Source organism: Anabrus simplex, chromosome 3, assembly GCF_040414725.1.
Source record: "Anabrus simplex isolate iqAnaSimp1 chromosome 3, ASM4041472v1, whole genome shotgun sequence".
Lineage (NCBI taxonomy): Eukaryota > Metazoa > Arthropoda > Insecta > Orthoptera > Tettigoniidae > Anabrus > Anabrus simplex.
The window spans coordinates 150,607,483-150,631,584 of record NC_090267.1 but is presented as its reverse complement, the minus strand read 5'-3'; the positions used below and the strand labels follow the sequence as shown (position 1 = coordinate 150,631,584).

Sequence of the window (24,102 nt, the reverse complement as noted above, 5' to 3'; positions counted from 1 at the left end):
TTACGGGGAAGGTAGTAACCTAGTGTGTTAATGGGAAACCACGGGAAACTATCATCAGTACTAACGATGGGGGTTTCAAACCCACCATTTCTTGAATGCATGCTCACAGCTACCGTAACCACATGGGCAACTCACTCTGTAGTATTATATCATCGTCGTCATCCAGGTATTTTCAGGTTTCCTCAGTGTTCAGTTGCATTAGGTGGGATTAATATACAAGCTGAGTGAAATATTATGCATCTTCTGATTTTCAACCGTTGTGGATCTTTCAAATCACTATTCAGCACTTTTCTCACAATACTGCAGGTTTCAAAAACCATTATTTTATGCAGTTCATTGTATTTTACTTGAGATTTAGATGATGAATGCATTACATGGCTAATGGGAAGATTGTCCTAATTCTCCCACAGCTATAGTAACAATAACAAGATATCTCTGATTAGCTGACATGTTTCCCAACCTATTATTCCCAATCTATTTAGTTCCCAAAATTGTTGTCCCCAATAAATGTTGACTCTTGAGTAAAACATTTGTAAACATGCTCTTTTCCAATTCACTGAACTGTTATATTATGTCTGGTAGCTTTTAAGTATATTCTATATTGTTGGAATTTCGGAAACAATGTTTAAACTGTCAGACTTTGTAATTTGATGGCGACATCACAATTTCCTCACACTTTGAACAAATTGTAGTGGGTTTGGTACTGTTTCAGTGTCTGTGTATTCCTTCTTCAGTTCTATTAATTCAGGAGATAGTGGGTTTGACCCCACTGTTGGCAGCCCTTAAGATGTTTGTCTAGTTTCCAAATTTTCACACCAAGCAAATACTGGGGCTGTACCTTAATTAAGGCCACGGCTGCTTCATTCCCACTTCTAGCATTTTCCTGTCCCATCGTCGCCATGAGACCTATCTGTGTCATAAAGACAATTGAAGCGATGAGCCGAATAGGGGTCTAACCACCAAAATCTCTATTATGAGCTAATTCCAAAAAACGCCGTCTTGGACTGGAGTTAGATCCCTTTTCTGTGTGAGACAGAAGTTCTCCACCCTCTAGCACAGCATCAAGTTCCGAATTCTTCCACGTGACTATGCCGCTATGCAGGAACATTCATATAGATCCTTATTTTGATGAAACCTCACTTTCAGAAAAAGTGTTGGTTCGATCCCTTTTCGGCGCATTGCTTCAATTGTCATTGTGTAGCTCGATTACGAACTAATAAAGACTTCGGCAATGGCATTCCACAACAGTAAGTAAACGATTATACTACCCTTCAGAAAGTCACTGATGTACTGCATCATATTGGTTCTATCAATCTAGTAAATGTCAAGGAAAAATTGCTTGTTGGAGTCCCCTTTTCTTCTGTTAATGTAATTTAAAAACAATGACCAATTGGAATTAATTCTTTGGATCATCATCAAGAAAAGTTTTAAATGTGCTTGACAATTTCCAATTGGGGCACAAACTCTAAATCATATTCATTCGTCCCTCTGTTTTATTGATTATGAGCTGAGCTACACATCATTCATGAAAAGGTACAGATTTCCACAAAGCATGGTTGAAATACAAGGGCAAATCAGAAAGTAACACACATTCCCCCCCCCCCAAAGTTCAATGTGTACCAAAAGCAAACAAATCACATATGACTTACTTTTCATCCTGGTACCAGTTTCAATATGCCCTGTTCATAGAAGTCCATTTGGTTGGAGTATAGCAATCCATGGACTGCTGATGTCACTTCCACATCTATCACAAAGTTTTGGCTAGCCAGGAATTTCTTCATGGGACCAGATAGATGAGTCTAACGGTGCCAGGTCTGGACTGTATGGTGGATGCTGGAGCACCTCCCACCCAAATTTGACGAGTTTCTCTTGAACAGAAGCAGCAACATGGGGATGGGCATTATCATGAAGAATTTTGTCACCGTCAGCATTAATGTTGCGACATTTGTCACAAAGGGCACGATGCAACTTAACCAAAGTTTTAATGTAGGCTGTAACATTCACAGTGGTCACATGTTTAGCAAAGTCCACCAATAACACACCAAACATGTCCCAGAACACTGTCACAAGTACTTTCCTAGCAGTTCGAGTCACCATAAATTTTTTTCATACTGGAGAACCAGCATGCTTCCACTCCATAGAGGCCTGCTTGGTTTTGGGCGTGTAGTGGTATGCCCACGACGCATCACCAGCAAATGATTCATGTCATGCCCTTCTGCGGCCTACCACGTTTAAGTGATCCATGCTTGTCATCATTCGCTGGCCCTTGTAGTTGTTTTTCAGGTTGTTAGGCACCCAGCGAGCACTAACTTTACGGAATTTCAACAAGCCGTGAACGGTTTCGTTCACCGCACCATAGGAAATGTTGAACGTCTGCGATAAGGTTCGCAGGTGCACACACCGGTCGTTCAAAATTACTGCCTCAATTGCGTGGACATTCTGCGAAGTTGAAACTGTTACCAGCCTCCCAGAGCGTGGTGAATCACTAAGGTTCACATGGCCTTCTTGAAAAAATGCACACCAGTTGGGGACATTGCTATGGTCCAGGCAGTCGTCCTCATACACGCCACACATGTCCCTGTGAATTTCGCTTGGTGTATGTGTTTTAGCCCACAAATATCGAACTACTCTTTGCTGCTCTTCACACGTGGACGACAGTAAAATGTGCGCCATGTTTGTTTCGTTGTTCAGGCTTCTCTTGCTAGAGCTGCACATGAAAGCAAAATGCCCTGTGTAGCGCAAACTTCAAACTATATCAACATTCCAGCTGCAATACTAGGGAAGAAAAGAATTGTTGTGTGTTACTTTCTGATCTGCCCTCGTATATATACATTTATAGCATATCGTGTAGATGACGAAGTGGGGAAACATCAGGCTCATCGAAAACCCTCGTGACTCCTGACACTGGTCAGAATACTACTGTATTCGTAGTGTCCATGAGTGTTTAGTTGATCAAAACTCATGAATACCTACTGTTTTGAAAATTATTCATAGTTCATATAGGGTGAGCATCACTTCAGAGCCCCGCGACACTCCATGCACTGCAGTATACAGCTCTTAACAAAGTTGAAAAGCTCTTGTGTCGTTATCTTTTTCTGTCAGTTTAGCGTTAATGACCTTATCATTGTCTGTATTTAGTACCTTAACATCGGGCGGTAACAGTACACTGCAACCTTGCATCTGCCACTTAACCGAGGGCATATAAAAAAATTTCAGTTATTTGACCTTAGTTTAGTAAGTCCATGAGAGCTTTACATTTCAATTGATCTATACGTTATATAACATTGAAACGATCATTGAGCGTCTGACCACTTTAAACAACATAATTCTCCTTCTTTGGGCTCATTTTAATTGTAATGGAAAGGTCAGATCAGGAATACTTACACACGTAATGTACTGAATTAATTTGTGATCTCGTATATATTGAGGTCCTCCGGTGAAAGTGATCGAAAAAAGCTCTTTCGCCCTGACTTAGGATATTTTTAAGGTGATATATCTCTTGGCCCTTTGGTGAGCTGTCTTAACTGACCTGACGACCTCTTTCTTCGCAAGCATTCTTTCCCAGAACTGATCAGATAGTTGACGAAATAAATGCCAGTAGTTCATCTTGCCTTGCCTTAACATAATTTGATAAGAATATAAAGAGACAGATATATTCTTTGGAGGAGTCTTTCATTCTCTGGAAAGACTCGCTTGTCACATTCCTTTCACACCAGCAACTGGACTGCCTTATCCATTGTCGATTGGTTATAGTGGCTTCTTGTGGATCCAGCATGGCTCCTAGTCATCTTCAGCTCCTTCATATACAGGCAGCCAGTGATTTGGAATGTACAACAACGATCTCTTACTGAAGGAAATGTTCACAGTTGGCATGTGTCTCTCTTGGTAAAGAAATTTGAGAGTCTGATGGATGGACCATGGAATTCAGTTAATTTTGCCATGGCAGTAAGGAATTCCTTCTGATTCGTGGTTCCATATGAGATCTGTTTTGAGGTGCTGAATATAATTGATGCGAGAATTATATGCAAATGCAATTCACTGTGTTACACTTCATGAAATTGGAATAAAAACTTGTAGCTTCAGTTGAGTTTGAGCTTAATTTTCTAACAATTGCAAGTTGTTTTTCCCAATTCTGCTGAGTATTTTGCATTTCTTTTGATAGTGTATTGCTAATTCATCATTCTGCTAACACCTACTATACTTCTCAACCCTTAAATATTTTTATAATAATATGAAGAGTTCTGTAACCTTGAATTTCAATCCTGTTAATGTGATTATCCCAATGAAGATCTTTCCTATATTAACACCAAGGTACTTAACAGTGATCCCCATGAGCTACTTTTACCCCCATCAACACAGTAATTAAAACTGAGAGGATTTTTTCCTCTTGTAGAAACTCAACCTAACTTTTCAGCCCATGTACCATTATATCATTGTCTTCTGTCCATCTCACAACACTATCAAGGTATTTTTACAGTTGCTTACAATCCTGTAACATTTATTACTTTCTTGAAATTTTGACATATAATGTCCTGACATTATCTAACTTCACACTGTACATTTTGCAAGCTTTTATCATCTGCAAACATTCTTATCTGTGATTCTGGTTCTTTATTTTAGGAAAACATAAAGGTTCAATAATACTGCCTCGCAGAACCCTCCTCTTCAACATTACATAATGATTCACCTGTTAGTCTATTTCTCTGTGATCTATTCTCTAGAAATTTATTCACCTCTTGTCACTCTTTTGTCTAGTCCTGTTGTCCTCATTTTTATCAGTAGTCCTCCATGATCTACTCTATCCAAAAGCTGTGGATAGGTCAATAGTGATACAGTCCATTTGACCAGAATCTAAAATATCTGTTAAATCTTTGCTGGAATCCTACAAGTTGAGCCTAAACCCGAATTGCTTTCTGTCAACTAGTTAGTAATTTTGGAAACATGTCTAAAATGATCATTTAAAAAAATTATCATAAAGAATGCTTTCACAAAGTTTACATACAGTTTGTCAGTCTGACTGGGTTGTAATTTGTTACGTTATGTTTATCAACATTCGTGATATAGCTCCTTACGCAATCAGTGATCAGATAAGTCCTCCCAACCATTGCCTTTAGTACATCCCTGGAAATCTTATCCGTTCCAACTGCTTTTCTTGTTTTCAACTTTTGTATCGTTTTGTAAATATCTTTATTGTTAATAAATTTCAGTACTTTGCCAGTATTAGTTACCACCTGTACCTGAACATTATTCTTATATCCAACAATACATACTGCTTTTATTTGGCTAATGATTTAACATCGTAAATCACACTAACACATTGAAGGTTTTTGGTGACACAAGGCTGGGAAAGGGCTAGGATTTTGAAGGTAAGCTACCAAGGTCTGGGTACAGCCCCAGCATTTGTCTGGTATGAAAGTGAGAAACTGCAGAAAACCATCTTCAGGGCTACCAGTGGTGAAATTCAGATCTGCAATCTTCCCAATACAAGCTCACACCTACGTGACACTAACCGCACCGCCAACTCATTCAGTTGACATACTGCTGACTTCTGTAAAGCCTCATATATACATTCCCCTTGTTCATGTAGGGTCATTTAGAGGAACCACAGTTCTTTGATAAATAATCATATCATCTTTTAGTTCATAGACTGTTTTACTTCTTGACAGGCCACACAATCTGCAAGGACTAGGCAAAATGGCTATTCTGCAACGAGATAAGTTGCTGGTGTCTAAGGGTGCAGAGTTAGGCATGCATAATATAAACAAGGAAACGGACACACTCTTATTTGTTTCTTGGTGAGTAATGGTTATAGTGGATATGTTGCATGCACACGTCTCATGTCGACTTTTGTGTCAATTGTTAAAAATGTGTTCAGGGCAGAAATGATGCAAAAACTTTTTTTTAATAACGAAGTGAATAGCTTTACAGATTATTTCATACTGGTTTAACATGGTTTCTGTTTAGTTCTGTCCCTTGAACAGCTTTCTTAGGGAAGTTTGTACATAATATTTCATTGATGCCTTTAATATGGTCTCGCGGTAATTAAATTGTCACTTGCTTGTATATAGAAGACTAATTTTCTTAATAAACAGATGGCAGATTTTCTGGTTCTTGCACTGCTTCATTCCGTATGAAATTGTCCATATGTACTTACATTTTATGTAACTGGAATATCCTGTTATGAAGTTTTGTTTTCTATTCTTGGGTATTTAGTTGACCTAGAATTTTAAAACTTTTGTTTGCAGAAGAAAAAGACTTCACTCTACTGGATCTCACATTTGTATGGGAAGCATTTAGTTTGTGTTAAATGCAACTTTTTTTTTGCTAGTTGCTTTATGTCGCACCGACACAGATAGGTCTTATGGCGACGATGGGACAAGAAAGGTCTAGGAATGGGAAGGAAGCGGCCATGGCCTTAATTAAGGTAGAGCCCCAGCATTTGCCTGGTGTGAAAATGGGAAACCACGGAAAACCAACTTTAGGGCTGCCGACAGTGGGGTTCGAACCCACTATCTCCCGGATGCGAGCTCACAGCTGCTTGCTCCTAAGCGAACGGCCAACTCGCACGGTACAACATATTTCAAGCAGTAAATGTAAACATCAGAGCCCCAACTTCACCCATTTAGTTTTTTATTTTAGTTTTAATAATGAAACATAACTTTCTTGTTTAGCTGTGGCAAATCATCAAGCACTGTTTTAGTGGTTGGTCCTTCATACTGTTACTGCCTGTCTTAACTTTTGCATCATCTTGGCATTCTGGCTTGTCATTTGAAACCATTTCAGTCATGCAAAGTTTTGGTGACAAGATTGATGATAATGTATGGGTTTTAAATATAGCATATCTGTGCTGTGGACAATTTTTAATTTCAAACCTTGTGTTTTCTGGCCTATTATGCCAGTCACATCTTTGGCTGCTACTCAGATAGCCATGTCTTGAATCTGGGTCTAAACATGTGGTATTTTTAAAATGATTCTTGTGGATTGGAGTCTGTAAGGTTCTATGGCTGTAATGAGAACATCTGTTGTTATGAGAAACTGTTGGTTTCCGTGTTATTTTGAATACAGTTAAAATAGGTAACTTGCTAAACTAAGAAAATAATTCCTTATGGGTGAACATACCAATACTGCATAAACTTACAGTACTTGTATGCCTTTCTAGAATTTGGAATGCAGATTACTGAGAACTACTCCAGATAGGACTTTACACTGCTAAGGAATACACTTGCCATCACATGGAATGCACTGATATCAACATTATCAATTGAAAGGCTGGCACATTTTACACTGTGGTTAAATGCTATAAAGTTGGAGGGGGAACTGACCCTTTTCTATTCTGGTAGGAGCGAAATATTTCTAATCAGACAGTATTCAACTCTTCGCAAGCTGGTTTACATCGCACTGACACAGATAGGTCTTATGGCGACGAAGGGATAGGAAAGGGCTAGGAGTGGTAAGAAAGCAGTCGTGGCATTAATTAAGGTACATTTGCCTGGTGTGAAAAAGGGGAAACCACGAAAAACCACTTTCAGGGCTGCCCACAGTAGGGTTCGAACCCACTATCTCCCGGATGCAAGCCCACAGCTGTGGGCCCCTAACCGCACGGCCAACTAGTATTCAACTCTTGAAGGTCTGTAGTTGTAATGGACTTTTTTTTATTTTCCAGCTATTTATTTGTCTTTTCACAAGGTTGATTGTTCAATATGTACTCATTGTGTACGTTGGCATGTAAACTCTGACGTGTATCCTGATGTTTGCACTGTTGTGTGCATGTGGGATGCTTCTCTTCCTTTTGTCATTTCCACTCCCAACTTCTTGTGTGTGCATGATCAGTTTACATATGGAATTGATTTTTAAAGTTATTATAATGGACAATTAAAAATGCAAGGAATTTTAGTCATATTAGGGTGTAATTGAATTTTTTTTTTCCTGTGGGCCAGTTACTGTCACTATCTTTACAGGATTCATGTAAAAAGTGTGTTGCTTTTTTAAAGGTTAAAATTGAAGAGATAACTTGTTAGTATTAGGATGTGTGAGTAGCATTCCATTACCTTAAAATCCTAGGATATTATATTACTGAATGTGAAAACAAACTTAGAAAACATCTCCTAGTTACAATATTTAATCCCTGTCAGTAAAAAGTGCTAATTGTTTGTGTTTATGTGACCTACTAGTTATAATAAATGAATTAAGCTGAATCTCTTGTAACTAATGAAAACAGCACTGAAAAATAGTCGCCTTCTGCCGCTTTTCACATACACTGGTGGGGCCAAGGGTACAAACTGTGTAATATGTGTGGACTTGGCCCTGTTTTAAGGTTGAATTCCCTTCCTTTCTGCTGCTAACTGTATGTTGAGGGATGTATTTACTATTCTGTTTTTCTGTGATTGTTAGTAGTGTGGTGTGTTGTGTCAATATGAAGAGGTGTGTGCTGGGACAAACACCAAAATCCCAGGCCCCAAGTCAGAGGAATCAATCATATGTGATTGAAATCCGTGACCCAGTCAGAAATCGAACTCGGTTTCCTCTGAACCAAAGGCCTTGATGCTGTCCATTCAGCCAAGGACCAGTACAAAACTTTCTTTAGCTTATCCTCAGATATTTCTGAGGTTGCTGGAGCCACTCACACCACACCAAGGCAGGGGTTTAAACCTGGATACCCTTTCTGATGCCATGTGATTTTTAGAACTTAGGATCAACTGGGGTTTGAACCTCACCCTTTTGGAGAGGAGGCCAGCAGCTGAGCCTCTGAACTAATCATACCCCCACCCCCCACCCCCTTCCCCAAACAGTACTAGAAAAAAAAAAAAAACATTACAAGTAAAAGGATGTGGTAAAGGTGATTAAGGGTACAGATCTGAATGTTTAGGCAATAATGATATGTATTCTTCCTCAAATGATTGAGGTTGCCAAACCAAAAAAGAATATCACACATTATACATTGAGTATAATTACATTACAGAATAAAGGATAAAACAATAACTCTAATGATAATGTCGAGAAAACAGTCTTTAGTGACAAGGAAGCAGATAAAATATAAAAGAAAAATACAGTTGGCTTGTTATAACGGCATCAGTTTCAGCGACAATTCTTCTATAACGTCATGTTTTCTGTTGTACGGACATATTCCTAATAAGAAATGTGTTTTTCAGTCTTGCTTAATACGACAAACGTATTGTAACAGTAAATATTATTATGTCGGCTAGCAATGCATGAGACTTGAAACAGGGAGTGTCCGATCTCTTATCTGAATCGTTACAGAAGGGAGGGTAGCAAGAAATAAGTATAATGGAGTTTTTCTAAGGTTGTTAAAGAGTTTATTCATAAAGTGTAGGTCAAAATTCAACATCACTTCATTACAGTATTTACAGTAAGTGTCTCTCCTTGGGTTGGGCTGGAACTGGTACACTGTGGTTTTGCAATGTTCATTTACAGTTGCACCATCTTCCGAGAAGGTCTGGAATATATCAAATTTCTGGAAGATCTTGATGATTTAGGAGCACTTGTAGAAATGGGACAAAACTGCACTAGTGTTCGAACAAACTCGTAAGGTATTCAATCTCTGCACAAACAAAGTTACTATTATTAACGATTTCTTTCAAACAGATCACAGGTAACGATAGACTGTCCGTAAAGTGTGACTGAACTTGATGATATGTCATTGACGCCAGAGTTAACAGTCACTAAAACAAGAAATCAAATTGAACTCTTAATGTTAATTGAGATTGAATCTGTGATGTACCAGCCACTTAAGAAAGAAAATAAACAGGTTACTTTATCACAGTCAAATATGAATAATATTGACAATAATAACGCAGAAAATAAAGTACTTCACTTGTTTTCACTTTCAAATTCACACAATTCTATTTCGAATTGATCCTTGAAATAAACTGTAACTAAATAATCTTATTTTGTGAATTTAGTTCCGCTCACAATTAAATAATGTTGAAATGAAAACACTGTTTGTTCTAGAACTGTCCTGAGTTTGACACAAGTCCTATCCTAATAATTAATAAATGTCTTATGCACGTTAACTGCACCAATTCATTTAATCACAGATTTGAGACTAAGTTCTACCAAGAATCTGATCACTTGGAAAAAAATGTAAGTTCGATGGCACTACTAGACTTAATTATGTCAGTAACTTGGTAAAGTAAACGTGCAATTTGAAGAAATATTCTATCACCTTAGTAAATTTGAATACTAAATTATGTATAGTTTGACGTTCCACTGTCAGAAAAGTTCTAACACTTGTTAAATTTAAATACTGATTTATGTACAAGTCGATATTTCAATGTCAGAAAAGTTTTATCACTTTTAGAATTCAAATACTGGGTTATGTTAAACCACTTTGTCAAGAAAATGCACAGTTTAACGTTTCACTGTCATACAAATTCTGTCACCTCATGAAATTCGAACACAAAATTATGTTCAAGTACTTGGTAAAGTAGAATCGTACTCTTGAGAGGAAATATAAGTTCGAACCACACTGTTCACGTAAATAATTAATCACTTTAAATGTACACGTCTTAAGTCTGGTCGAAGCGTTGTAGAATTAGCCCGCTGTCACACAGGGCATCGAACGATCAAGAGCGACCAACTGGCATCGAGTACTAACGACTAAATTCATTTACCTTGTCACACTGCTCATCGATCGAGAGGGATCGACTGCACGGAAACAGCTGATACTCCCGCCCAGTACCGTACAGGCTACAGATGTATTCATATTCACGAGAGAAAAAGAATGTGTTGTGAAAGCGATAATTCGGGTGGAAATATGATTCTAACCTATGAATATATTAGGAGAAAGGAAAGAACCAGACGATCGCAGTGGACAAGGTAAAGAGCCATGGAGAATTCCACCAAAGTGTGCCTTCGTTGCGGAATGACGAAGAAAAATTCAGGAACTAGTACCGAATGCCCATCAATAATTACGGTATAAGGAATTAGAGGAAAAATGAAGTCAATAATAAACATCAGGCAAACAAATTACAGGAAAAGTATAAGTTCTGAGGAAAGGCTGACACTATCGTTAAATTCAATATTCACAACGATTTTTTTAGGTTTAAAGTCAAAAGTGATGTTCACCTTTGAAACAACTACTGTATGTCCGTGGCAAAATATATCAAATAAAAGATTAGTGGCATTCTGCAGGATTCTAATAAAGTATTGATAAAAAGGACTGAAAACTGTTATGTACACCAATTTGAATTCATAATTTGAAGGTGCTACCATCAACAGTGGAAATATATTTATTTAGGCCTACAGGTTTCTGGACATCGGTGACTCATACAGATTTAGGATTGCTCACAATACATCAGTGGATTTGTTCCTATTATATATGATGCCATTCATAGAGCACTACAGCCAGAATTGTTGACAGGGTGAAAATTCCAACAAAAGCCTCACAAAAGTGGCTCATTGTATTTCAAATATTAAGACTAATACCATTTATGCTTATTTGTTTTAATGATGCTGGATCCTGGGGCATAATTACTGTCTTTTCAAATGATATTTTGAGGTGTTTATTAGATGGAGGTTAACAGCTTTTTTTTTTTTTTCATGCCACTTGGTGAGATCCCACCTACCAAAATAATAGACATATCAAGAAATGCTTCCAGTCAAAATTTACATTACCTAATGTAGAAATAGTGTGTCAAGTTTCATTACAATCCTGTAAATAATTTTGAAAGAAAGAAAAATGCACATATGCTCTGAATATTGTGAAAATGATAAAAGCAATGGAGTTCCTTACACTGTTTCTCTCCCTCATGATCCTCTGCAAATCTCTTGTTGCCTCTCCTCTTCTTTGTTATTGTGCCATGTTCAGAATAGTATCATATTGCTTTCATGACAAGCATGTTGCTCAATTTCTGTAGAATCCAGGTCCATATCCAAACTTTGCAAGAATGACAATCCTGTCTTAATTTATATCATTGAAGACTACAGCAGCTAATTTTACCAAATGGCTGTGAAGAAAGGTTGTCTATGGACATCTCTTCCAAAGTAAATTCTCTTTAGGATTCTGTGTATTCACATATGTGTACATTTCTTGAGGAGTTCAGGTGAGGCTAGTGCTCTGTACACTAGCTTAATAACTATAGGAAAAGCTTCTGGAATATTGTTCTAATAAGTACGTTGGCAGTGTAATAGACTGATACTTGTCAAAACTACATGTAAATTACACACAAGGTCTTGTTTATTACCCTCATCACTAAGCATAAAGTACTGTCTCCCCAAACTTTGCACTGGCAAGCTGATCTAATTGCTCACTTGGCAATAATAAGCCAATTAATATAAATCCTGCACTTCCATCCAAGTTACTGGTAAACTCCCTGGTACAGAGTAACAACTTTTTCCGCAAAGGTCTGGTAGGACTCTCTTTCTTACCTCAATGTTGATTTTGCCTTTCTGTGTATTGTTCATATGTAACTTCTTTACTGATATGAACATGACCAAGCCTGTCTATCCATCCTGAAATACTTTCCTTATGAATCAGTTCAAGGAAAATGAAAACTTTGCCTTCAATTTCACCAAAAATGAGAACCAACCACTGCAAAAAAATAATAGGTGCTAATAACAAGCACCTTGCCTTCTATTTTTAGAAGTGAAGAGTATGCCTTTCTAACAACTAAATAGACTACTATTGCCGTCTACAGTAAAATGTTATTTAGGCCTCAGGTGGTAAATGATTTAATTTTGCTATATCTTACATTGCCTACGTCAAAACTGTTTGTAAATACCAATTATATAAATGAATGTTTGACAGAGTAGGGTGTATGGGCCTTGTAAGATCTTGGATTGACTTACAGGGTAATTAATCTACTCAACCTTTTATTACAAGCATGTAACTGTCATATGAATATATTTTTTATAAATAATGTACATATTCTGCCATCATATTCCCTTAATATCACATCACACAAAATACAGTTTTTTATGTTGTAGATTAAAATCTACAAAACTTTGGTGGAAACATCTGTCAAAATAGTTACAAATGAATTTTTCATCTTTGTTTTTCATTGTTTATATGGATCTACAGCACAAGAAATAAAATAATCAGTCTACCTTGATGCCCTCTGTAGGCCTATATGTTATTAATAAATTATAAGTACAGTAACAGACATGCAAGTAGTGATTGCTGGTGCAGACAGGTACAATGGCAGGAGAGTACTTGGAATGAGGAGATAAAGGCTACCTAAGTTACAAAGTTATAAGGTGGCAGGGAGGGATTCTGTCAGGTATAACTGTAATAAGAATTTTGTCCTATGCAAACAACTTGGTCTATTGAAACTGTGCAATCTAATATTAATGGATCTACAGCACAAGAAATAAAATAAGCAGTCTACCTTGATGCCCGTTGTAGGCCTATATGTTATTAATAAATTATAAGTACGGTAACAGACATGCAAGTAGTGATTGCTGGTGCAGACAGGTACAATGGCAGGAGAGTACTTGGAATGAGATAAAATAGAACTGAATGTCAGGTTGAGAATACAAAACTGGAACAGGTAGATAATTTCAAATAGGTATTTAGGATGTGTATTCTCGCAGGATGGCAGTATAGCAAGCAACATTGAACACAGATGCAGTAAACCCAATGCAATGAGCTTGCAGTTGTGATCAACAGTATTCTGTAAGAAGGCAGTCAGCTCCTGGACAAAACTACTAATGTCTTTACACTGGTCTGGTTTCAGACCACCTGTGCTGTACAAACCTAGTGCAATGAGTTTGCAGTTGCGATCAACAGTATACCATAAGAAGGAAGTCTCAATACGCTGGTCTGGTTTCAGACCACCTGTGCTGTACAAACCTAGTGCAATGAGTTTGCAGTTGTGATCAACAGTATACCGTAAGAAGGAAGTCAGCTCTTGGACAGAACTATCAATACGCTGGTCTGGTTTCAGACCACCTGTGCTTTACAACTGCTTACTACATACACACAGAAAGGACCTACTACATGTATTTCAAAAACTCCTTTCCTTGTAAACCATACCTGTTCTACCACATAAAATATACAAATTAAGATGTTGTAATAATGCTAATAATTAATAAAAATTGGAGTTAAGGTTCTTTCCCATCAGGTCCTAATACACATAACTCACTGAGTATTCCAATAAATATTGATAGATAAGTATAACAAAAAATGATTTAATTTAAAAAGTAGAACATTTCTCAAGAAAAATTTTATTAGATTCTTTCTTGGTCTAACACTGTATACAACAGTTTCTGAATTTTAACTTTGAAAACCCTTCGACCTAGTTCACTCATTCTTTCCATGTCATCATGAAGACACTAAAAATAACATTGATTATATTTTCTTTTCAGTTTTCAGTATCTTTTCTAAATATTCACTTAACACATCACTGTCACTTTCACATTTCTGTTTCTTTTATTTTTAACTGCTGGCAAAGCTGTTTGTAGAAGCAGAAGCCACTGGACTGGAAGTTGAAGTCCCTTCAGTAATTTCTGAACTGTAGGAGTTAAACCCCTCCAACACAAATTATTTCTGCTTCCTCCTCCTATATTTCAGCTTGGTGAAAAGGCTCTCATACACCAGGTGCCACTTCCATACATGTGTTTGATATAGAACTGAAAAAAATGAACAACATATTAATGCAATTCTTCTAAATTGGAGCTACATTTTAGTCTGGACACAAGCCTTCTGTTTAAGAAATTGTTACTTTCAATAATTATTTTAGTAAGATGATTGCTAGGTTAGATTATATTATATTACTTTCAGTTATATCTGATAAATTAATGAACAGATGGGTGGAACTTATGGCCTACAGACTGAATCTTCCCCTCACTCTTTCACAACTAGAACACTGGTCTGTAATGTAGGCCTACTTTTAAAAATAAATATTACAGAATTGTACCTTCTTCCAGCAATGAAGAGTTCCAGAAAGTTGAGGGCATTGAAGTAGACCCATTTTATGTTTTCTGTACAGCAGAACCTGGGAGGAGAGGGAGGATGTTATCTCTCCAAGTTCGATATCCAGCCCTCAGAATTTGCCATGTTTTGGCACAACTTTTTCCTGAAACAATGAATCAGAATATTGTGACAAAGAAAATATACATGTAGTAGGCCTACTTATGGCATAGGCCTACACTTATTTGTCATTAAAGCAAACAATGGTATTCATTTCATTAGGTACGAGATGGAGGTTAGGAAAGCACTGCTTATGTTTTCCAAACATTTCTTCAATTAAGTTACAAGAATGATAATTACTACTTCTCCTAGTGTAACTCATTTTACCACTCTATTCCGTATAATATACTTTATCAATAAATAATCTAAGATAACACTATTCATAAGATAATCATAATAAATCTAATAATTACTTACCAGTTTTTGTCCCAATTCTCCACACTATAGAATGCCATACAAAATTCACGGTCTCCCTATTACTATATCCAGGGAGTCTAGGATTATACACCACTTTGTTTTCATACACTAAGCAAATTAATGTTTCGATTTCATCAACAGATGACTATGTTGCGTCCGCCATTATCGAACGACTGCGACTGAAAAACGGACACGTTTGTTTTTACAAACCAGTCGATCTTCATCGCTCGTAGTTGATCGCTGACGATCGATGCTGTGTGACTGGTGCCACTGCCCTCTGTAGGTTTGTTTTCTTAGTCGGTCGATCGCAGTCGTTCGATCGAGCCTGTGTGACAGCCCCCTTAGAGTTCGATAACGCGGACTTAAAACTTTCGTCGAGGTCGAACTGGAGACTTACATTACGGCGGCGGAGAATGACCAACATGTGATACAATTCCTTTGGTTTTGCCAATTGCCACCTTTTCAATACAATTCTGAATTGTCCACCTTTTCAATACAATTCTGAATTGTATTGAAAAGGTGGCAATAGGCAAAACTAAAGGAATTATATCACAAGTGGATCTTCAATACGGACAAGGAAAATGAAGTTTATAACCTGGAATGACCAACAGCCGACCGACCGGCCTCAACTGTGGCACAAAGTAGACTGGTTTAACAAGCGAAATGCCTGCCTTTTTATATAGGATCTCAGAGAATTTAGGCTTTTTTTTTATCTCATTCAGTATCTCCCTTAATATTTGACATATTTCTTCTAAATTCGGGGATAATAATCACAAAACATTGGGCTACACGATGATGTAGTTCGTTTTCCTGTACTTTAATCCAATCAAAAGATATTGATGATAGAATGTTTAGAATTTTCTATTGCTGACGTAATTTGGCCTTGACCGTGCTCCTCAGGTCGTGACGTAACAACCCCACTTCGCTCTGAGCTGGCTTGCTTGCGGGCTGCCGGATATGATCACTTGGCACGGAATATAACTTCATACATTGGGGACCCTATCTTGGACCATCATTCCTGTTACACTGTGTGAGTCTACCTCGCATATAACCTTATTTTCAACTTCAGTTTGGAACAAGATTTCCTAAGAAACAAAATATTTTAAGAAATATTTTGTTGGAAATATTTCGTTGAAACCTAGATAATTCCTTCCTGTCTCCTTTTGTCATAGACCTCGGGAATGCGGGCAGATTCCCCGCCCCATTGTAACCCGCCCGAATTCTTGCGGTATTAATGGTACCTGCGTGCCGTCAGTTTCGACAGGAAGTTTCCTCATAGTGCACTACATTTTAATGCAGTACGACTACTAAAAGAATTGTTTTTAATGTTGGAAGAAAAAGTGAGTGATTCATCAAATCGAGAATGGAATTTAAGAAGCTGACGTGTGTCATGAGTTTGGCCTTGTTAATTTCATAGTCAAAACAGTTTGGAAGAGCTAGGATAAAAATGTTGCTGTATTTGAACAGAATGGTTCAAAAATTAAGCGGCTACATAAACCTAAACAGAGTGATGTGGTAGCAACAGAGAAGCTACAATGTACCCGTTAGTGGACCTCTCTTTATGGTGAAAGCAGAAGAATTTGCCAAGAAATTAAAAGATGAAGAATTTGTTTGGCTGGATTGACAGCTTCAAGCAGCGTCACAACATTAGCTCCGGAAAAGTGACCTGCAAAACATATAGTATGCATGCCAAAGCAAGCTAAGAATGGCTTACTACCATGTGGTCTAATGTGCCAGTTGTGACAATCTAAATGGAGACGGTACACTACAGTGGTAATAAAAATTCCTGGATGACTTCCGAATTATTTGAAGCTGAAATGAGGCGTGGAATCGGGAGTTTGGTATTTATTTTTCTTCCTGCAAATACGACAAGTATATTGCAGCCTATGGATCATGGGGTAATTAAAGTCTGACATGCCATTGTGGTAAGCTGATATTGTTGAAAATAATGGAATGCATAGAGAAATAGCAGGATTATTCTATTGCAGTGATAGATGAGATCAGATGCATTGCAAATGCATGCAAAAAGGTTACTACCAAAGCTATCAAGAACTGTTTCCACCCTGCTGGAATCTCATCAGCCAAAGAAATAAATGCTGCTGAAACAAGATACATTCGATGGTTTGATGGCTGTGTTGATCTGCATTTCTGCGGTAAACCAACTGTGATATGCTCAATCAGTGTGACTATGAAACATATGCAACAATAGATGGTGACCTAGTTACAATCAAAGTGCAAATTGAAGTTGAAATTGTAAGTGAAGAATTACGGCCATAGTAGTGACCATGAAGTGGAGGAGATGATGCCTACAGTGATTGATGCGTGAGAAGTCATTAGATTTGTCAACATGTTCTTTGAAGCTAGGGGAAGGAGCAGTGAAATTACTAATGAAATAATGAACATAGAACTTAATTTAGAAAGTGTATATTTGACAAGTAGGAGACAACAGAGCAAAATGGCTGATTACTTTGCTGCTATGTAAAGAAGTTTGGTGAGTATTGGACAAACTGTGTTTATAATTGTATGTATATTTTATTATGTTCATGGTATGCTTGAAAGTGAATACATAAATCTAATATAAGCCTAATTAGGTTTATGTTACTGTCTTTTTCGTTTTCCACTTCACTAGACTGATAATACAAATATCAGTTACTACGACACTCGTTTTATGACTCAATTTTTCAGATCCCTTGGATGTTGTTGTAACAGAGTTCTACTGTATTTTAACTCATTTAAGTGGGTGGAGCATAGAGGCGATTCCTCATGATCAATATCGAGGCTTTCGATGTATATATCTTCCACCTCACAATGGTCTCATTCTCATTGTGAATGAAGAGTATTACAGACCTCGTAAGCTTTTGTTCTGATGATGGTGATGCTTGTTGTTTAAAGGGGCCTAACATCTAAGGTCATCAGCCAAGCTTTTATTCTACTAGCATCCTTAGGAATGACAGTATAACATGCAGTCAACTCAACAGAGCCCATCAGTGTCAATGAAATGAATTTCAGATTATTAGACTGCAGGTCATGAAGGTACCAAATAAGCAACAAATATTTTTGTTAATGTGGCCAGTGCCTTGCTTGATCAGACAAAAAGTTGGCGTGACGTTTACAATAGAATGTTTTAAATACAGTGTATACATATAATTTTTACATGCCTTGCATAGCAATGTCTTGGAATGGGGAGAAATTTATTTGTCCTAGCTCAGTCAGCAGTGAACTGTGTAAAATACCAAATGTTGAACCACACACTTTAGCCTCATTGATTCTATACACTGTCCTTTCCCTTTTTGAACTATGTAGAAGCACAAGTCGAGCTTGAATAATATTAGAAGTTTCAAGTTACAGGTTTCTGGAGGATTCTACATGCCATAAAAAAAGAGAACCGGGATAGTTAGTAAGTCATATACTGTACAGGCGGGCAGTTACTTGTGCACACAGGAGTTGACTACGTAAAAGTTGATACAGTGTGATAGAATCTGTGACCAACATCAAGGGCAGTGGAAACTGTAAACAACGGACAGCAGATTTTTTCTTTACATCGCACCGACACAGAGGTGTTATGGGGACAATGGAACAGGAAAGGGCAAGGAGTGGGAAGGAAGCAGCCATGGCCTTAAAAAAGGTGCAGCCCCAGCATTGCCTGATGTGAAAATGGGAAACCACGGAAAACCCTCTTCAGGGCTGCCGACAGTTGGGTAACTGGTCGCACTTTAGCGTCTGCATCTATTGAGCAATGTTGAAATTCCTGACTTGTATTGATATTTCAATATAAATGGAAGCAAACATGGATAGCTCTTTCTTCCTTTTTTGGTTTGAACTCTTACATTGTTAAAATTCTGGTTGTGATTTATCTTAGAACATCTCTTGCTCCAGAATCTGTCTCTTGTCCCAGAAATTAATCTTGGCATTCAATAGGAAGTTTGACAACCCCTGATTCAAATAGGTTTAACAGTAAATCCTATTCCTTATTATTAATTTCAGGATACTGTATATTTTTTTAGTTAATTTTCCATTGTTTTCAAGTTCTACAAGATTTTATTTTAATTTTCAGCATATTCTGGAAGTATTTGGTCATCTCCACTAGCAATAACAACTCATCAAAATTTCTCAGACATTGCAACATTATTGATATTAACATTTTTATTCCAACCATTTGATTGGCTCATGAATCTATGAATTTTATATATTTGTATTTCTTCTTTACGTCAAAAGTTTCCTTCCATGTAATTTGCTATTAAAAAAGGTAGCAAAATACTTAAAGTAACCATTATCCATCAATCAAAAATCAAACACTATATTCCACTTAACCCTGGAGATCAAAAATAAGATAATCCATTTGTATGCTCAAATACTCTGCCAGGGCAACCATCAAACATTTCCAGGGAAAATAATCATACTGTATTATGCTCTGCATCCATGTCCATACAAATTCCTTGAAAAGATATGACTTCATATTTAATGCATAAATAACATTGGTCTCTATGCAGGGTAAATCAGAACATTGTTATGGTGAGAAAGAATCCTTGCAACTTAATCTTAACAACAAATATGTAGGTGGTGGTTCACCTAGTCAATACTAAATATTAATTATTTATATTTATTTACATAAGTCTAGTACGTGTTTCGGGAATCTATATACATTCCCTTCATCAGCTAGTCAAATTAAAATTAAAATTCCTATACACAAAAAGGCCTAATAAAAAAGGGGTCCTCCATTAAGAAATACAAAACTATCGCCAATACAATTTAACATTTTAAAAATCAAAGTGTGGATGCATGGAATTAAATTCCATCTAGTCGAATACGATAACACACAATAGAATAGAGTCTGTATGCATTAAAATATTGAGCACTATGTTCTTGTTGTGGCGTTAGATCACGGTGTACTTGATGATCCAATGATTACTAGCTGAGAAGGGAATGTATATAGATTCCCGAAACATGTACTAGACTTATGTAAATAAATATAAATAATTAATATTTAATATTGACTAGGCGGACCATCCACCTACATATTTGTTGTGATCAAGTCAATATGGATCAAATACCGGCCACTATGGTCAAGATTATTAACTTAGTCTTAAGGCGATCCTTCAGTCATTTTGTTCCTGAAATAGGTATTTGCAGAGATTACAACCAATTTCTGGTCTTGAAGTCCAACAAATCTTGACCTGACAGATTGTTATTTAGGAGGATCCGAATTACTGACTACCTTGTATGATTTCTGGTCCTAAACTGAAATTATGATATGAATGTTAGGAGCCTCCATATTTGAAACAGTAAGTCCTCTTCTGATGTTAGAAGTACCAATTGAGTTTGACATAGCTTCCACCTTCTTATGCCAGGCTCATCTCTGTCTTCCCTTTCTGACCTTCCTTGCAACCCCAATGATTTTAGATTTGCCTAGCTTAGGAGTCACCTTTCATGTGTTTTCTTTACTTTTACATATATCCTTATTCTTCAAGAGGCCCAATTTTTTCTATTTCCTAGTATGATTTATCTGGAGACAAACCAACCCTGCAACACATGCTAAGAGCCTTGGCCTGCCACTGTGATTGCTCCCCAGTCAGGTGGTCTGCAGGTATTAATAGTTACAGGGTCAACATGACAACATTCTCGGTCTTATTCCTTAACTTTCTTAACTCAAGCCCTCTGCCTCTTGTATCAGAAAGCTCCTCAGTTGGTTGCATGAGGCTGATTAGGCCCTGTTACAGCTTTCAATCCAGAATTGAAATACTTGGACGAGCCAGAAATCGAACAAGTAACAGATGGGCATGCTGTCCCTATATCATGAGTTGGCATTAATGCTTAGAGGGGTTGACAATCCTATTGTTACCGGATGAGTTGGCCGTGCGGTTCGAGGCGTGCAGCTGTGAGCTCGCATCTGGGTTCGAACCCCACTGTCGGCAGCCGTTAAGATGGTTTTCTGTGCTTTCCCGTTTTCACATCGGGCAAATGCTGGGGCTGTGCCTTAATTACGGCCACGGTTACTTCCTTCCCATTCTTAGGCCTTTCCTGTCCCATCGTCGCTTTAAGACCTATCTGTGTTGGTACGACGTAAAGCAAATAGCATACATACAATCCTATTTCTTAAAATAGCATCGCCAGCATCACTTTTCTGATACCTTTCTACCTTTGCTCCCTATTGTTCTTGCAAGATTTTAGAGACTCCTATATATCTTATTGTAGGTCGCTCATAGATCAACTTACACTTCCTCATGAGCAATGTTTTGAACTTTAAATTTCTGTTCCTGTCTATGCTATCTGCTTCTCACATTTCATTGCTGTACTGTTTAGTTAGAACTCCACAAACCAGTTGTAAAAAGTTATTAAAGAAGTAAAATCCATCAAAAATATACGGTCATTTTTCTAGAAATTTGTTGTATTGGTTATGGCTAGGCCTATACATAAAAAGAAACCTCAATTGAAACATGAAACTCCTCACTAGTCTTCTTTTTAGAATAACAGTTAGTACATATTAACAGAGCACACCTAAATTGGAATACATCTATGAATAGGCTACTAGAGAAATTGGCTAGAACACCTAAAGAGGATGGACAGAAGCAGGATCCCCAAAGCAGTCATAAACTGTGGGAAGAGATCTCTGGGACGCCCCAGGAAGAGATGGTGTGAAAATTCAAATCTTTTGTGTACACCGTAACAGTTCTTTTATAGGACTGATACATGAAAGGATGATGATGATAATGATATGTGCTACTGCAGCAACGATTGGAACCACTTGCACTTTGCTGATGTATTTACTGATATGAATGCACTCCCTCTTTTATGTGGCTAGTAGGAAACTTGAATTTCTTTTAAAACTTTGAAACTCAGAAAATTAAATGGTTGTCCTCATTATTAGTTTTGATTGTTGTTTTCACAGTCCGCAATACTGACCCTCAGTTTATGCCATACCAAATGAAACAGACTTCTGCAAAATGTGTCACAAAAATCTTAGTCTACTTCCTCAGAAGTTAACTACTGCTGTTCCAGTAATGCTGAAAGAAGCGTAACACACGTTTGAGAATCTGTCATGACATGTACAACTGCTACCACCACCATTATAATTTACCCAGACATAGTGAGTCACCTTTATAGTATTCTTCAGTACTAACTTTCTGTCCAGGAAATAGTGCACTTCTATGGAAATATGGCAACATAAACTACTACTCTATATTTAATGGGGCATGGCGAGTCGTAGAAAGATGATTCTGCAGACTTGTGCTTGTAGTATGTCATTGCGTGGAAATGAAACTTGGACAATAACTGATACAGTAGGAAAGAGGAACGATCCTTTTGAAATGTAATGTTATTTTAATGTTTGGAATTAGTAGATTGGGTCTCAAATGATAGAGGAGAGGAGAACAGTTTGGCAAAATTTGATCTTGAGGAAAGATAGATTTAAATTTTATTATACACATATCCTATTAATTTTGTTTTTGAAAGAATTTAGGGGATAAGAATGGAAGGAGAAGCCAAGGCTTTAGCTATACAGTGATGAAGAAGTTAACACAATATGTGTGTATGATGTGCTGCATCACAACATTATATGAACCGATGACTTGAAACTGCAACAGTGAGCCATCCGGTGATGAACTAGAAATACATTTCATCAATAGAGCAGTGGTCAGGTGTAAATCCAAACCTTTCAAAATTATTTGAATAGTTGTGGATCACTTCTAAGCAAAACTTGAGGTTTCCAGTGGTTTATCTCCTGTCACATGGTATACCCTTAAAATACTGTTATATTTACATTACAACTTTATAACAATATATTTCTTATATTCCTAAGCATAAACCTTAAAATTACTGAGAAAGTATTTCAATATGATTTATTTTTGCAGAGAAAGTCTTGTGAGCGAGAGGGTAATGGTGATAGCGGGGGCACGGATACAACTACCACGGGAGCGCACGCCACAGCAGCCAACACGACGTCGCACAGTAAGGCAGCCGGCGGCCAGGCGCCCCAGGGCTCCTCTAGCGCCGACGGTGACTACCAACTAGTACAGCACGAAGTGCTGTTTTCTATGACCACACAATATGAGGTCCTCGAATTCCTGGGTCGAGGAACTTTTGGTCAGGTAAGCACAATATTTGGTTTCTTCATTGTTGTGTAGTTTGTCACTATACTGCAAGAGTTGTTCAGTTGAAACAAAGACCGAGCTGGTAACACTGCAAAAAGCTGACAGAACAGCCAAGATGTGGCAGCACTGTATGTTTTGATGTTTGTAGTAACAGCTCAGAACATAAGTCAGTCTGGGACATGCATCTACTACGTAGAAGAAAAAGTTGAGGCAACAGTAGTGTTTAATGGTTACATCCAAATTAATACAATATTGCATGATTCCATTCTTGTGCAAATAAGATTCGTTTTCAAAGTAGATTAGTTTCTTTGACCAGGAAAACTGTTATGAAGTGTGCTTGTGCTCCACGGTAATTCATGTTATCACACTGCCGGTGCAACAGTGGATAGCGGGCACTCTTTTTGCTGGGGTCTTATGGATAACCTACCTTACCACCAAGATATCACCCTTTGCAGTGGTCATGTCCTTGGCTTGCTGATGAAAGCCCTGGTGGACACAGTGCAGTTCATCACCAGTCTGGCAGTACCTGATGCCATGGAAGAGTGGTTTAAACAGCAACCAGCGATCTTCTTTGCAGAGGGTATAAAGAAACTTGTTCAGCATTGGGACAGATACCTTGCGATGGGGATGATTATCTGTACTCCCTATCATCAGTATGATGTCATTTTG

At 37.6% G+C, this 24,102-nt stretch overlaps 1 protein-coding gene and 1 long non-coding RNA gene across 2 annotated transcripts in view; one reads left to right on the top strand and one right to left on the bottom strand.

Moving 5' to 3' along the window:
• Hipk (Homeodomain interacting protein kinase) overlaps nucleotides 1-24,102 on the top strand; it is a 435,335-nt gene that overhangs the window by 93,589 nt on the left and 317,644 nt on the right. Inside the window, exon 3 of the mRNA XM_067142782.2 lies at nucleotides 23,194-23,430. Within this exon, the coding sequence (XP_066998883.2) occupies nucleotides 23,194-23,430 (237 nt within the window). The remainder of the gene's footprint in view (nucleotides 1-23,193; nucleotides 23,431-24,102) is intronic.
• LOC137499015 (uncharacterized) lies at nucleotides 14,188-15,681 on the bottom strand. The gene is made up of 3 exons (XR_011017974.1): nucleotides 15,347-15,681; nucleotides 14,877-15,035; nucleotides 14,188-14,589 (listed from the first exon to the last, which is right to left on the bottom strand). It is a non-coding gene; the product is annotated as an uncharacterized lncRNA (long non-coding RNA).